Genomic DNA, 16,445 nt, shown 5'->3' with positions numbered 1-16,445 from the left:
TGCGGCATAAGTAGCACTATCGTGAGAGACCGACTGCTTCGTACGGAGGATTTGACACTCGATAAGGCGATAAAAATTTGCCAAGCGGATGAGATATCGAGTGACGGTTCCCGGAGACTAGACGCACTCAAAATAAGCGCGGGTCCCTCGCAAGTGGACGCCGTGCAGCTCCGTGGCGGCAGGGCTAGCCGCGGGGCCCGAGGCGGCGGGCGCTGGAGGCCGAGCCGCGGCGCCTGGGGCGCCCGGCCCGGGGGCAGCGGCGCGGCGCCGCCGGCTCGCCAGCGCGCCCCGTGTCCGGGGTGCGGCCAGACCTGTGACCCCGGCAAGTGTCCGGCTAATGGAGTGCAGTGTTTCATGTGTCAGGGCTATGGGCATTTTGCGCGAATGTGTGTGAGTAAATCGGTAAATAATAAAAAGGTGTATGACATTGCGGTTTGTGACGATGAATCGGGTAATGAGTACGAGTCGTTTTATGTACCGGTGATTGCTAATGTTTCGTCAGTGAGTTCGTCATCAAAGGACTGGTATGAGACACTAAGAAGTGAGTATGGCGAGGAAAATTTTAAACTTGACAGTGGTGCCGATATAAATATGTTATCTTATCACAGGTATTTGCAATTAGGTTGTGACCCAAAACTGATTGTAGACGAACCGAGCACGAGATTGTTTTCTTATTCTCGCGATGTTATTCCTATTAAAGGTGTTTCTATTATGGATTGGTATTATAAAAACCGGGTTTATAAACTAAAATTTGCAATAGCTGATGACGAGCATTCTGAAAGCGTACTGGGGCGTGACAGTTGTACCGAGTTAGGGTTAATTAAACGTGTCCATTCTGTAGATTTATCTAAATATAGTAATTTATTTGAAGGGCTAGGCTGTCTTCCAGGGCTGTACCACATAGTGGTGGATGAGACTATTCAGCCGGTTATTAGTGCCACTCGGAAGGTACCGATAGGTCTACATGATAAATTGCGGCAAGAGCTAGATAGAATGGTACAGTTAGGAGTTATTCGTAAAGTGAGTCATCCCACGCGATGGGTAAATGCGTTAGTTATCGTGGCTAAGAAAAATGGGTCACTTCGTATCTGCCTTGATCCCCGCCCGCTCAACTGCGCCGTGCAACGCGCTCACTTCCAACTGCCGACTATCAATGAAATAGCTGCTAAACTTCACGGGGCCCGGTACTTTTCAGTTTTAGATGCTAGTTCGGGGTTTTGGGCTATACAATTGGATGAAGAGAGTGCCGACTTATGCACGTTTGGCACGCCATTTGGCAGATACCAGTATCTTCGCTTGCCATATGGAATTAATTGTGCTTCGGAAGTATTTCATGCTAAGATTAAACAGCTGTTAGAAAATTTAGATGGAGTCGACTCGTTCATTGACGATATTATTTGTTGGGGCCGCACGAAGGAAGAACATGACGAAAGGTTAAATAAATTATTAAAAAGGGCAATGGAAATAAATTTGAAATTTAATAAGGATAAATGTAAGTTACGTGTAGAGGAAGTAACGTACTTAGGACACGTATTCAATAAAAACGGTATGAGACCCGATCCCGAAAAGATTAGGGCCATAAAAGATATGCCCACGCCTGAGGATAAAAAATCGCTTGAGCGATTTTTAGGTGCAATTAATTTTTTGTCTAAATTTATCCCCAATTATTCGGAACATACTTTTCCATTAACTAGATTGCTTAAAAAAGAATCCGTATGGTGTTGGGATTCCGTGCACGACGCGGCATTTGCTAAATTAAAAGATTTGGTGTGTAATGCGCCAGTGTTGACGCTGTTTGACGCGTCGCAGCCTGTAGTGATTTCGGTAGACGCGAGCTCGGTGGCGCTGGGCGCCACGGTCCTCCAGGGCGGGCGGCCTGTCGAGTACGCGTCGCGCACGCTCACCGACACACAAATGAGGTATGCGCAAATAGAAAAAGAGATGCTGGCGATTGTGTTCGCGTGTGAGAAGTACCATCAGTACATTTATGGTCAAAAGAATGTTATTGTAGAAACTGACCATAAACCATTAGAAAGTATTTTCAAAAAAGCATTAGACACTATCCCAGTACGCTTACAGAGAATGTTGTTACGTTTGCAGGGTTATGACTTAAAAGTTAGCTATAAACCTGGTAAATATATGTATATACCCGATACCTTATCGCGCGCGCCTCTTCCAGATTTATATGATGACTCAATAAGTAGATGTGTTGTGTACCAAGTGAATCAATTACTGGACAGCGTACAGATGTCACAATCTAAACTCAAGCTCATAAGGGAGGAAACTGTAAAAGATGAAGCCTTGTGTCAGTTAAAAGAATATATAAATAAGGGTTGGCCACAGTACAAACGTGATGTTACTGAAAAATTGAAATGTTATTGGTCATATAAAGACGAGTTACAAATAATTACAGACATAATTTTTAAAAATAAGCTTATTCTAATCCCTGCTGCGTTAAGAGAACAAATGCTAAAAATCATTCATGACGGTCATCAGGGCATTGACCGCTGCAAGAGCCGCGCGCGAGAGGTATTGTTCTGGCCAGGCATCACACGCGACATTGAGTTGTATGTGCGGCGCTGTGAGGCCTGCCAAGAGTGCCAGAATGCTCCCGCTAGGGAACCTATGTTGCCAGTACCTATTCCAGAATTGCCGTGGTGTAAAGTAGGAATGGATATATTTGAGTATCGAAAGCAGTACTTTCTGATTATGGTTGATTATTTCTCGGGATATGTTGAGGTGGCTCAGTTGAAAAACATGACATCATTATCTGTAATTAGTGTTATGAAAGAGAATTTTGCTAGATACGGGATACCGCAAACAATAATCACAGATAACGCTACCACATTTACAAGTCGGGATTTTAATCGGTTCAAAAGTCAATGGGGATTTGAGCACATAACATCTTCCCCCCACTACGCTCAATCTAACGGAAAGAGCGAAAGAGCCGTTCAAAGTATAAAAAAGATTTTAACAAAATCAATAAATAGTGGCACGGATTTCTATTTAGATTTGTTAAGTTACAGAAATACGCCACGTGGAAACATAGGTTCCCCCGCGCAATTGTTAATGGGTCGAAGGTTGAATTGCAGGTTGCCTGTTCATCATAGTTTGTTAGAACCGGTTAATATGAATTTGCGTTGTCATAAGGCACTAACTAAGCAACAAAATAAAACAAAAACAAACTACGACAAACGTTGTAGGCATCTTGCAAAATTAAATGTTGGCGATGACGTAATAATAATGGACCACACTAGTATAACTAATAAAATGAGAGGGAAAATTGTAAAAACGTGTAGTACTCCCCGGTCATACATAATAAAAAATCGGAGAGGTATGGAATACCGTCGTAATCGCAGACATTTAATTAAGTGCGAGCCGGTTGCGCCACCGCCACCGACCACGCAACCCCCGGGACAGGGTTCGAGTCCGCTCGATGTAAAGTGTGCGCCTGTTGTCGAGCAGGCTCCAAACCCGTGTACGAGCCTTACTACCCAAACTACTCAGCCCAACGAGCCCACACTGACTCGTAACAGAGCTCGCAAAATGGGTATTGATATCAATGCTTTGTTTTAAGTATACCAATTTACTTGTACTCATTTCAAAAACTTATTATTATTCTCGCATCTCTTTTGTTCGTTTTTCTTTTCTTTTCTCTTTTGAAACAAAGAGGAGAGGAATGATTAGGTATAAATGAGTTATTCTTCTCAAGTTTACTTTAGTTTTATATACGTAAGTTTAGTATGCATGCTTATTATTTTTAAGGGAAAGATGTTGTAGGTAGTTCTATAACAAGGTATATCTACCCGTTATTATTTTAATAAACCAGTTGTCATCTGAGCTCGGTGTTTGATTTACTACAACGACCAATGATCAATGAATCGGACAAAGACATCATTGATACCCCCGAAAGAATTTTCCATACATGAGGCCGAGTCTAGACTAGGATAGTTCTTCAATAAGAAATTTAAAAGTTACCTGTGATTTAAATTACATAAAAATTCACTTGCAGAAAGTCTAGCACTTTTTTCTGCTTTTTCGGAAATATGATGTTGCTAAGGCAAGACATAAAATATTATAATTGATATTTATTTTATTTCACCTGAATAAAACATTGTGGCTTCTAACGGCCCGTGGCGAGACAGAGTGTCATCGCCGCGCTCTCACATAAACATTTCTACGGTCTTCTCAGCGACAGTGGATTATGAAAAAGGTTAGTGTCTGTTTTTTTTTTCTATAACTTTCAAAATACATGTTTTCGACTCTTTTTAAATCTCTGGGTTGGGTTAATTGCAGATGATATGGAAGATGGTATACGATTTGTCTATGAAAAATTCGCTAAATACGTAATAAAAAAGTTTCCGGCTAAATGGCCTAAATAGCCTCTAGTCCTTTGTTTTAATGCCATATCACGGTTTCCCTATTTTGTTATGGTGATAACAATAAATGTTTTATGTAAACAGATCATCTGGCATTTTATGCATTTATGCCACTCCGTCTGGAGCCTACCTATAAAACACCAAGGCCCTCTATTTCTAGCCATGTTTCTCTATTCCTAACGTAGGAGCAGTCGTTTTTTGGTAAAATTTTAGTTCCATAGCTGAAATCATGTCTACGAATACGGTGAGTGTTAATACAAATTGTTATAAATTTAAGTGTATACCCAGTTCTCAATTTCCAATTCTCAACCAAGCATCTGTACCTTTCAGAACATTTTCACGCTGCCTATCAAGAAATATCTGGTTATAAAATTCATAGGTAGTCTAAGTGACCAGCCCAACTTGGCATGCGTCCCAAGTAGATGGCTCAGTTCGTATTTAGACTGGACCATATTCGTCCGGTATCCACCTTCAGTTGAAAATCAAACAGTTACGCAGTTAATTACTTGCAACTTGCCAGCATTGTCTCGCTGGAAATCTTACTTGGCTACATTCTATTATCAAACAGGTAAGTCAATACTCATTTGGAGAGTCACATTATTTTGTAGATTCACCAACTTATTTTGAATTTATTCACACAGATTCTCTCGAAGATGCAATGCTTTTTGCCTGGTCCTACGCATTTCCGCATGGAACTCAAATAGCTCCTACCTCAACATCTACCAGCCAAAATATTGTCTGTGAATCAATTTCCGGTCCATTGGCCACTACCACAAAACTGACATTGGCGGAACAGTTCAATATAATTAAACCATTAGTTAACAGTATACTTTATACCATAAATTTTTTTCACAAGAAACATAGTGGCCAATTACAAGCTTCTCATAACAATGCGCGCTATCAGCATCTACAAAAGCGGTACGCAACTTATGCAATATTTTTGCGTTTAAAAATGACGAAGTGTATGAACTTGATTCACAACAAACCTGCAAACGTCGATGTTGCTACCGAAACAATTAGAAACGAAATGGAGAAAGTTGTGGTTACAAGTGTTATTAGCAATAAATGGCAGCTTTAAATAACGTTTAGATGTAAAATTAAATTTTATGCTATCAATATTATTTTTATAAATACATAATTTTAAGTAAAATTGCTGTTTGTTTTTAGGTTTACTGAGAATGATAAAGAAAGTGACTTCCATAAGGACACAGTTTTGCTTAATGAGCGATAATAATGGGTCATAAGCTATCAAAATATTGTACCTATTGTTTCCATTCAAACAAGGCTCTGTAGTTAAAAATGAGAAATTTAGTATGAACTCATTTGTTTGTTAAACTAATCAGGTTTTATTTTCCTTATTTATTATACTGCTACTGTATGCAGAATGAACGGTCACTATAGAACATACTTTCCTCATCACTCGATACTTAACCACAATATGGCGTCATAAAAGTATTGTTATTTTCAGGCGATGAGAATAGTTACAATGGAACGGTTTTCCCATTTTTGATAAGCTCGTTTGAATTTCGTAGTTGCGGTTAAGATGACGTTAGGTACGAATTCCAAACCAACTGATATTCTACATGAGGGTAGAAATAGTCGGTTGCAGTGAGTAGGAAATTGACTGTAATAACGTCATGTTAGATAACTATCAATGGACTTCGCGCATCTTTTTATTTCGATAAATTCAGCGGATAGTTCCAAACGTAATTGTAATAACCATATCTAAGGTTTTTATTTATATATAAGGTAGATTAAGATGCTTATGTGGAGAAAATGTTATAAACTTACAATCACTACAATTATATTTCGTCACTTCATTTTTCAGATATAATTTTATATTAACCATGTAGTTTCCCTATTGTACAGATAGCATCGCACACATTTAAGAGTAACTATTTTGATTAAAACTGTGAAAACCAACTTCCGTCCACTTCCGCTTACTGGTTACCTGCGTGCGGCGACCGCTGCGCTCTTCATTCTTTATTTGTGCGTGGTAGCGTCCACACCTCGGTCTAGTTGCCGAACACTTCGGCACAAGACCACATTTTTATAACGATCTTCGTTGCCTATGCCTACTATGGTGTTAGCTGTGAGATTTCATTGAATTCGTTGTGCAATATACATATATTTGTTTTTAAAATCGTTGTGCAATCCTTCAACTTGAAGGACATACATACATCCTGGAGGTTAGTCGAGAACTAACACGATGGAAAAAATCATCCTGGAGGTTGGTCGTGAACCAACACGAAGGAAAGTCTGTTCGTATTTCGAACACCGATTTCGCCCGGGGGTTGGTCGTGAACCAACACGAAGGTATAAGATCGGATAACGCACAACGAAACAAAGGCATAAAAAATCATCCTGGGGGTTGGTCGTGAACCAACACGATGGAAAGTCTGTTCGTATTTCGAACACCGATTTCGCCCGGCGCGGCAATTGGTCGTGAACCAAAAGATCGGATAATGCACAACGCACAACGAAACAAAGGGCCATTCATATTGGTGCATTTTTCATAATACCCATATATTTTGTGGGAAATTTATTGCCTTAATAATGGGAATAATGTTGTGTTATAGAGCCGAGGGAGACTTTCTTTTTATTTGGTTTTAGATGGCTCAACACTTAAAATATATCCAAATTTTACTCACACCTAACCCATAGTACGGTATTAAATGAAAAAAGAAGTATGTATCCCCGCCCATAGGCTGAATGTAAATCAACAAGCGACTCACAAATGTTGTATTTAACACAATAGTACATTGTTTTTATACTACACTACCCACATAAATATAATATTAATACATTGGGTAGGTATAACTTGTCTCTAAAAGTGGGAATTGCTACGTGTACCTTCATCACGTCACAGTATTATTTAAAGTATATTCTTTCTGACGTACAATATTTAAACTCTTATATGTTATAAAAGACGTGTAGTGAATTTGAAAGCAATTTCTAAACTTAATCTTGATAAATTATCTTGTTAATATGTATAGTGGTGCCCTGAGAGTGCATACATTTTGGTGTCGATTTTTAAATGATTATGATATGCAGAATCATTCATAAATCGAACTATAAAAATATGGCTACGTACGTCAATAATGTTATGGGCGATAAAACATTGGTTTACTCCTATATTAAATCGCATAAAAAAAGAGTCAACCAAATGAATACTTATATAAAAATATACCTATTTATAATATCAGCTTTAAGAATCTTTATTTCTCACAATAAGATATAACAAAACTTGATAATAAATGAGTAATTGTCCTGGTCGCTCATAGGCGATGCCAGTAAGTACTTATTATCTGTTTGAAAATTAGATTTTTTCTTAAAGTTACATTGGATAATTAATTCAATTGAATCATTAAATTATAATAAGTACACTTACTTCAATTGAATTAGAGGAAGACGAGTTTTTTCATCCCAATTTACTAGAACAATTTGCAAGAACTCAGTGTCAAGCACCACTAGAGTACCATCCATCTGAGTTAATCAGAAAGCGGTTTCCTCTTCATTTTGGCGAGTTGCATTTATTAATAAATTTTGTTCGCATCTCTCACAGATATTGAGTGTTTATTTTTATGATTGTAAATAATCGGTAACTAGGTAAATACCTATTCATATATTTATTTAATTGTATTAAAACAACAAGACGATTACCCTCTGATTATCCTTTAAAGGATTACCCCTCAGATTACTACTTAAATAACTAAGTTATAAAATTAATAAATTAATATATGGTTCAACTCTCATGTGTCGGTCGCGGTACTCTTTCAGCCATCATTAATGCGATGGTACTATGCAATACGTTCACTAGACTTAAAACACTCAAAACGGTTATGCAATACGTTTTTGCTAAGTTTGAAATATATGTACATATACATTTAGTATCATAATTAATATAGTCATTCATAAAATTAAGACCGAATCACTAAATATAATATTTGTTTTCTAAACTCACAATACAACCACAGTAGCAATACAGCAAATACATTTTCTATTTTATTATGTCAGTTCTATAAGTGTATTTTTTTTATACATTATAAAAATATACAACATTACGTCTCAGTCTTTCGTTACCGACAGAGCGAATATTTGGATAAAATAAAAATAAAGGGCATTTGATGCTTAATACCTCAAATCAAATACTGTGGATTGTTATTGTTATCGTGGTTGATTGCTGTGCTAGTTTAGTTTGCGCTGAGAGAATAGCAGCTACATCACCGATATTTGTGCAAATATGGTCAAATGTGTCATGCTGTCATTAATATTTAATAAAAGAAAAAAAAAAAGTTAATCTTATTTATCTTTATTCAAATGAAAAGACTTACTGATCATGTTTGTTGTACGCTGACTTTACCTACTCAGGTTTAACTGGTTATTATTAACTAAGCACCGTAATACGAGTAGCTTGAATATACATAAGGTATATAAAATTAATTTATAAATATATTCCGATGTCATTAATGGGCCTTGGCCCTTGCCCTATTTATTATATGCAATATGAGTGCAATAATAAACATTTGAATTTGGGTAAATTCTAATCTTATATAAGAAATAACTTCGAAAGTTGAGTAGTAGTTATAGTAGCCTTATAAATTTATTTTTTCATAACTTAACCGAAAGCATATGGAATTATGCACGTTCATATATTTCTTATATTTCAAGAACATGATGGATTTTTACATTTGATAATATCCAAAGTATATTTCTTCTTGAATAGATCAGAGATTTTAACGAATTTCAATGACGTTAGACACGTTTTGGAGAAAAGTAAAATAAAAAACTATTCTTTTTAAGTTAAAAATCTTAAAACTCGCTAGGCCGCGTAAGTCTTTGTAGGCCGTTGTATCACTAATCGTTCAGCAGGAGCTGCTGTAAGCCAACATGCGTGTGCATGAGCCGAATAACTGAATTTTCTCATTGTCGCCAGCTGCTCAGTGAACACAGCGTATCCCACCCTGTCTGGAGGTAACGCTGGGTTGTATCGTTAACATAAATTAGGTCTTATTTTAGTTATTACTCTTAGACGAGTCTAAAGTTGATATCAATAGTAGTACCGCCTGTCTTCTTTAATTCCGTATCGCGGACAAGGACCGCTAGTGAACTTTCATACATTCATAAAAGGACGTTTTATGAATTAATTCTACTTTTTGTAATCGAATTAAACTGAATGTAAAGTAGACCACAAAGTGTATAGAATCTTAGTGAATTATGTTTCAGTGTGAACAACAAATTGAAACGTGATTATTAGGCTTTGTTTTGATATCCTAATAGGCGTGTTACAGTATATATATATCATGTGTACATACCTAATATGTACTTTTTATTTTGAACCTACATACCTAAACTTTCTTTATGCTTTTAAACAAGGCTTTATAACTCAATTGGCACAGTATACTTGTGTATAGTACACATGTTATGTCCTGAACTTGGTCTGCAGTCTACGCAGATGGGCTACTCTGCGCAGGTGGGATACAGCGCTAATAACTTCAATTACTTGATGGCTTAAAACAACCCGTTAGACAGTTGTTCGCTAAAGCATTGATTTAATTTTGGTTCAGTTTAATTTACCATACTTCTGGATTTCTTTAGCAGTCAATTAAAATAGTATCATGTGTTTTCATGAAAAAGTATCATCAGATCGTTTTCTTTTATTACAGAATTGGTTAAAGTTAAACGACTGCTGAAATACGGTTTTAAATCATATAACTCAAAACATCAAAATATGGTACATTTGGGACACTAACTTAATACAACTTATCAAAATAAATCCCTAGAAATTGAAAATAAATAAATTCAGATCAAAATAAATCCCTAGCACCTGAAAATAAATAAATTCTTGCCATTAACTTATATAATCTAATAATTTGAAATATTAAACTATAATAATTATTTATAAGTTTTTAATTGTTTTTCCACCCATTTGTGTTTATTATAATAACTGTTTAAATATCACCTTGATTTTGAAACGTGAACTATATTATAAATATCTCATACCAAGGATACTAACTGCAAATACAGTAGGTCAGATAAAAAAAAAAATACAAAATATTTCGGTTTATCACCATGGTTAACATTAACAAATAAATTTCACCCGAATGAATTATTTTACTTCGGACTAAGATAGATATATGTTTTTAGTGTCTCACTATGATGTTTTTTAATAATATATTTCTAATGTTAGTACGGTGTATACGTAACGTACAGTAATTAAAATAAAAATCCTGCGGTCATTGGCATGGCATATAAATTAAGTTTTTTTTCTATGTGGTGTGTGGAGTTAGGAGGAACGTCTGAACTTAAACTAGACACTCAGACAGCCAAAGCTTTTGTCTTATTTCAACCAAAACTTATATCTCTAAACATCTACATGGTTAATATAAAATTATATCTGAAAAATGAAGTGACGAAATATAATTGATGATCAAACGAACTTCTTGAAGTGAAGTTCGATCGATATTATATGAGTCACTTCATTTGAAGATATAATATAAGGTCCCACCCACCCTAGAACCCTGATATAAGTTTTGGTTCTTGCCTTCTCTAAAAATAATGAAGAGCGCAGCGGTCGCCGCACGCAGGTAACCAGTAAGCGGAAGTGGACGGAAGTTGGTTTTCACAGTTTTAATCAAAATAGTTACTCTTAAATGTGTGCGATGCTATCTGTACAATAGGGAAACTACATGGTTAATATAAAATTATATCTTCAAATGAAGTGACTCATATAATATCGATCGAACTTCACTTCAAGAAGTTCGTTTGATCATCAATAAACCATCAGCCCCGTAATTTTATTAACAAAAAATACTCGAGTTAATAGTAATAACTAAATGTTGCATAGAATAGCAATACTTTAAGGAATAAAAACTTATTCTAAATTGAGTTCGCTGTTCATAGTTCAAATATCAAGTTCAATAGTTCATATCACAGCAGATGGTTTTTCACTCGTAAATGCAGGTCGGATCGGATGTTAATTGGGTCTCCGTTTTCTCCCAACTTTATCTTTATGGTGACTTAGGCCCAGCACACATGGTGAAACGCAACTGCAACGAAACTGCAACTACTAGTTACTTTTGAGTTTCATTTGAGTTTATGCCATAGATACCTTTGAGAGACAACACACGTCGCAACTAGTTTGAAACCGGTTTGAAGCGCGTTGCAGATCAGTTGCTTTGAAACCAGCGTGCAGGAAACTCGTGTCGGATTTGGCGTCTTTTCTGTTCGACAAAATGGCTGACGACGAAAATAAAAACATTCAATTCGTATTGGAAGTTGAGAAGCATCCTTGCTTGTACAATACAGCACTTTCAAGCTACTCTCGCAAGAATGAGACTGATAAAGCATGGGCTGAAATTGGAAAAATAATGAATATGACAGGTGAGCTGATTATTTTGTTTATTTAATTATTCTTAAATACAATAAGCCCATTGCCAAGGCAATGCTGTCTGAGGTGCCAAAAAGTAATTATTCAAATATTTTCTTAAAGCTAAAGATGAAGGATTGGGTCCTAGGATCAAATCATGTGGAATTATACCATTAGGTCGTTGACTTGTTCCCCCGCTGATGTTCGTTGCCTGATATGACATTCCTTCCTTGGATCTCACAAAATTGTGCAAGACACAAGCGCTTTTTATTATATTATTGACCACCTCAGGGGTTCGGCAACGTATTGGTGATTCGAATAACATGAATTTTTCTGTTAACATGCCAAAAGTACACTCAACACTTTTTCTTGCACGGGATAGTCTATAATTAAAGACCCGTGAGGTGTTGGTGGCAGTCCTTCCAGGAAAAGGTCTCATTAGGTATTTTTCCAAAGGAAAGGCTTCATCTCCAACAAAGTAAAATGGGAATGAGTAATTATTTTCATCAAGTGGTAAACGGGCTGGTGCAGGAATATTAAGTGCATCAGACTCAATAAGACGCTTCATATCTGAAACTCTGAAAATACCTGCGTCACTATTTCTACCTGCATATCCCACTTCTATCATTGTAAACAAACCATCAGCATCGGCACATGCCATTAACATTACAGAATTGTAATTTTTGTAATTAAAATTTGCAGATCCTGTATTAGGATATTTTTTTATTTTAAAATGTTTTCCGTCAAGAGATCCTAAACAATTAGGCATATTCCACAAAGTATAGTATCGTTCAGCAATTTGCTTCCACTTATTTGTGTCTGGAACCGCCTTATGTATTCATTAAAGTTTCCCATATTTTTTTAGTAGTCTCAGCCACGATGTTTGCAATTGTGGATTCTCCTCTGGCGAAATATAAGCCCAATGCCACATATGTAGTAGATGTACCTCCTAAATACCTGAAAACAAATAAAGCTAGGTATATAGGCAAGTAAAACATTTAAATATTGAAGAATATAAATATAGTAAATCTAAAATCTAAAGATAACATTGAAAGACGCTTTTTAATGTTTTTTTTTATATTTAAATCTTGTTACAGGTGCCGCATGCAAAGAAAAATCCGTTCCGTTCCGTTCCGTTCAGTGACTACACCAGCCAGCAGTTACTGCTGCAAGGACGCAGAGGCGTTGGTCACAAAGGGGAGGGAGGGGCGGAGAGGGTCATCGAGCTTGCTCAAATACACGCGCTGGTACGATACAGGTCGTCGGTCAGAGGCGTATGCTACGGGACGCTAACAACCTCCGTCCAGACAAACCTGTTCCGAGCTAGGACGTTATTCGTCTAGGGTGACCCTCTATCGATTCGTCTTCGACGGTAGCAGGCCTTGTTCTGTGAATAATTAAAATTAACTGATCAAAACTTTATAGGTAGTTATAAAGATCTTATCGACAATTTGATGGCAAATTTATGTCATGAATGATTGAAACAATTTACATAATTAAATATGAATGAATGTAAAACAGTAATTTTATTACCGCGACGACATCTTTAGCATCTATCAAAATGACATTAAATGGTACATAATTTCCTAGGACATATTTTTTAAAGTCTTTATAAAATATCTACCTTATGTGTCGCGGCACTGATATGAATGTATGTTCTCGCTGGGAACTCCTGGCGAAAGCTGGATTACGACGTCTGAATACAGCCGTGGGTTTTTCGGTAGTAAAATGTGGTCGCATTGGAAAGACATTTGGTCGTCGGTTTCTTAAACCCTGGGTTCTCTTCGAGTTATTTTTATGGTGACGTTTTCTGGAATGGCGTTTCTTGGAGTGATCTTTCGCGGTACCAGATTTTTCCCTGTAAATTGTCAGAATATAACTATCACTAATTTGATTTCTAGGGAAACTAAGACCATTCAAAAAGCTAAATAACTACCTCATGTTACGTTGTGGCGAAGTGAATATTAGTTCGCGCTGAGGTTGAGATGGTTTAGGTTCTCTCCAAGATGTAGTTGCTGGAGCTGGGGATTTTGAAGAGTCAGAAGATCTAGTTGGATGGCGAGGTCGAATTGGGGCCACATTGGGTCTTTGTGCATGCACTGCTCGAGTTCTTCCGTAGTTGTATGCACTTGAATTCATCTTATCGGAAGAACCTTCTTTTGAATTGGCTTTTATAATATTTGAGCTGTAAATAGGACACGTTGTTAATGTATACCAGGGAAAAATAACTCACAACAAAGAGCAAGAGGGACCTGGCTAAATATTCAACACTCTAAAAGAACTGACCTTAAGGGAAATAATTCCCTTATAATTTTAGCTTCACAAATCGCTACTATCAATGAGAATATCAAACATATGAACATACATTTAATGGATTTCATTTTTACTGTCTTATCATAGAAATGCTCATCAATGTTCCCTCTAAAGAACGAAATATCATTCAAAATCCAACGAGATAATACTCTCTTGCTTTTGCAGAAGGTTCTTAAATATCATTCGGCTATCATGTAACCGTGATCATTTTCCATATAACTAATCTATTATTCATGATACTTCTAGAATAACGATTCGTTGTTTCTGTTTAATCGCTAATAGTCGGCATGTCAAAGGTTTCTCGGTACCAATTTTTTATGAAATATTAATTTTCATTTTTATGTGTAATAAAGAAACGATGAAAACATTATGTCACTTGGTTGATTACTCATTGACAAAACTGTTATGAAGCCCGAATAGTGTTTCATTATAAAACTTGCTTGCTACCTGTGAAGACCATCTTTGGACCGATATTATACTTAGCAGTAATAGACACCCGGTGAAACGTTCAACACTCTAAAAGTACTTACTTCAAGGAAGTTGATTCCCTTATAATTTCAGTGTCACAACCCGCGATTATCAATGTTAAAATCGAACAGATTAACAAATACTTAAATGACTTCATTTTCACTTTATATGAATGATACTTTCATTGTTGCCAATGTTGGTTTCGATCAACAACCACTTGCCTCCAAATCCTGAGAACATTAAGTTCTTGATTGCCCTTAAAAGCTCATTTATACAATTGTCTTATCAGATGGCCACGATCTTTTGAGGATTTATTTGTTTTCAATATTTTTTCCCATGAACTGTCAATATTTATGTGTTTTTAACTTCTTAATGATCAATAAGAGCCATAAATAAGAAATTCCTTACATTGCTAACGTTGAACGTTATTCGTTGAATTACTACCGGTTGGCTCCTGTGTGGTGGCATCATATTTCACTAATTGACAGATTAAATGTGCCGACATTAAAAATTAGATCTCAACATGCCTAATCAGGTAAGTTTATCTTTATTAATATTGTAGTCGGAAATGTTCGTAGCTGATTTAAGATATTATAAACAATGGAATGGATTCTTCAAGAGGCCTCATATTAGCATCATCTAGTGAAGTGAAGCGGACTTCCACATAATAGAAAGAATTTAAAAAAATTTGAGTTTTAATTGTAATCGCTGTTCTATTAGTCAATAGTGCGATAATTCTTAGCATATATATTCAGTTTTTAAATTCATCATCTACTATAACTGTTTATGAGTAATAAGGAAATCATCGAAAGAATACATTCCCTAATTGATTGTTCAAAGATCACCACTATCACCAGGTTATCAAAACAGGAAACAGTGTTTGAGTGAGTCTCTACCTATCGTTCCTGTAAGGAAAAATGGCTTAGTTATATATTGTTCCAAAAACTAATTATTTTTTATTCCAAAACTTGTTTCTTGCCTGTGACGACCAGTTCTGGAGCAATATCGTATTTGATTAAATTACTGGTTTCTATTGAACTGACAATGAATTACAATACGTTTGAAGTAAGTTTTTTTTTACTTCAATAGTTAATTGTTAGCTCAATTAGAATAGGCTTTGATCGTTTATTTTTAATTCTTTCAGATTTACCCAAGTCAGAACTTTCGCCAAGTAGTAGAATTCTTTGATGCGGATGGCGATTCACTTGATCACGTCCATTGTATACCAGAGTCTTGGAAATGGCAAGATAAGGCGTCGAGTTTGCTACTATTGGGGAACCCTGATCAGCCACAGGATATGTCTAGAAAACAGGCCGATAACTACCAGAGTTCTGACGATGACTCGACCGTTTTTTACGACAGAACTCATATACAGCTCAGGTGAGTTCTATGTTTATTTTTCAAATCATAATTTACTAAACTCTTATCAGTGGTTTGTTATTTAGGTCTTGATAGTACTAAATCAAATTTTCAATAAAAGAAAGTGGAACTTTGAGTAAAAAGTGTAGCTGAAGAATCTTTCAGGCTGAACTCTACCTAAATCATAATGATATCTCTGTTGCAGATTCTTACGACGACGTGATGAATTATTATATCAAGGAATGCAAAAATATAGAAAACTCCAGTGCTGAAGTCTCCATGGAGATAGAAAGCCCTCAACGGTCAGAACCGAATTCGTCACGTCACTCATCTCTGAAATAGAGGAATGTTCTTTTTTATTGGAGTTTGATGAAGAAATTAATAGACAAATGAATTCGGATCCTCAGACAATGTTAATTGATACAGTTGATAACTTTATCAATGGGGCAATTGAATTATTTAAATTTGAAACGGAACCGGAAAATAGCTATGAATTCGAAAAAGACGCTCATTTGAATGTACCGTCTATGCCATCAAAGACTAATGGAAACATGATA

The 16,445-nt window shown here is 36.3% G+C and overlaps 1 protein-coding gene across 2 annotated transcripts; it reads right to left on the bottom strand.

Annotated features, from left to right (window-relative positions):
* Positions 1-13,044: 13,044 nt before the first annotated feature.
* LOC133524861 (uncharacterized) lies at positions 13,045-14,699 on the bottom strand. Of its 2 annotated transcripts, none has more exons than XM_061861011.1 (4): positions 14,592-14,699; positions 13,685-13,933; positions 13,373-13,606; positions 13,045-13,135 (listed from the first exon to the last, which is right to left on the bottom strand). In XM_061861011.1, the coding sequence occupies exons 1-4, from the start codon at positions 14,684-14,686 to the stop codon at positions 13,072-13,074; spliced, it is 642 nt and encodes a 213-aa protein (XP_061716995.1). In that variant the 5' UTR covers positions 14,687-14,699; the 3' UTR covers positions 13,045-13,071. The 2 variants fall into 2 exon arrangements, with proteins under 2 accessions (XP_061716995.1, XP_061716994.1); XM_061861010.1 differs by having other exon boundaries at positions 14,035-14,696.
* Between the last annotated feature and the right edge of the window lie 1,746 nt (positions 14,700-16,445).

This window comes from Cydia pomonella, chromosome 14, assembly GCF_033807575.1.
Source record: "Cydia pomonella isolate Wapato2018A chromosome 14, ilCydPomo1, whole genome shotgun sequence".
In the NCBI taxonomy this organism is placed as follows: Eukaryota; Metazoa; Arthropoda; class Insecta; order Lepidoptera; family Tortricidae; genus Cydia; species Cydia pomonella.
Note: the sequence above shows the minus strand (reverse complement) of the source record. Positions and strands in the feature narration are given on the sequence as shown.

Excerpts from the sequence above, each read along its gene's own strand:
- LOC133524861 (XM_061861011.1), bottom strand. The coding sequence starts at position 14,686 with ATGAAGTCATTTAAGTATTTGTTAATCTGTTCGATTTTAACATTGATA. Across the intron at positions 13,607-13,684 it reads TCGCCACAACGTAACATGAG|GGAAAAATCTGGTACCGCGA; the intron begins GTAGTTATTTAG and ends GACAATTTACAG. Across the intron at positions 13,136-13,372 it reads TCAGTGCCGCGACACATAAG|AACAAGGCCTGCTACCGTCG; the intron begins GTAGATATTTTA and ends AATTATTCACAG.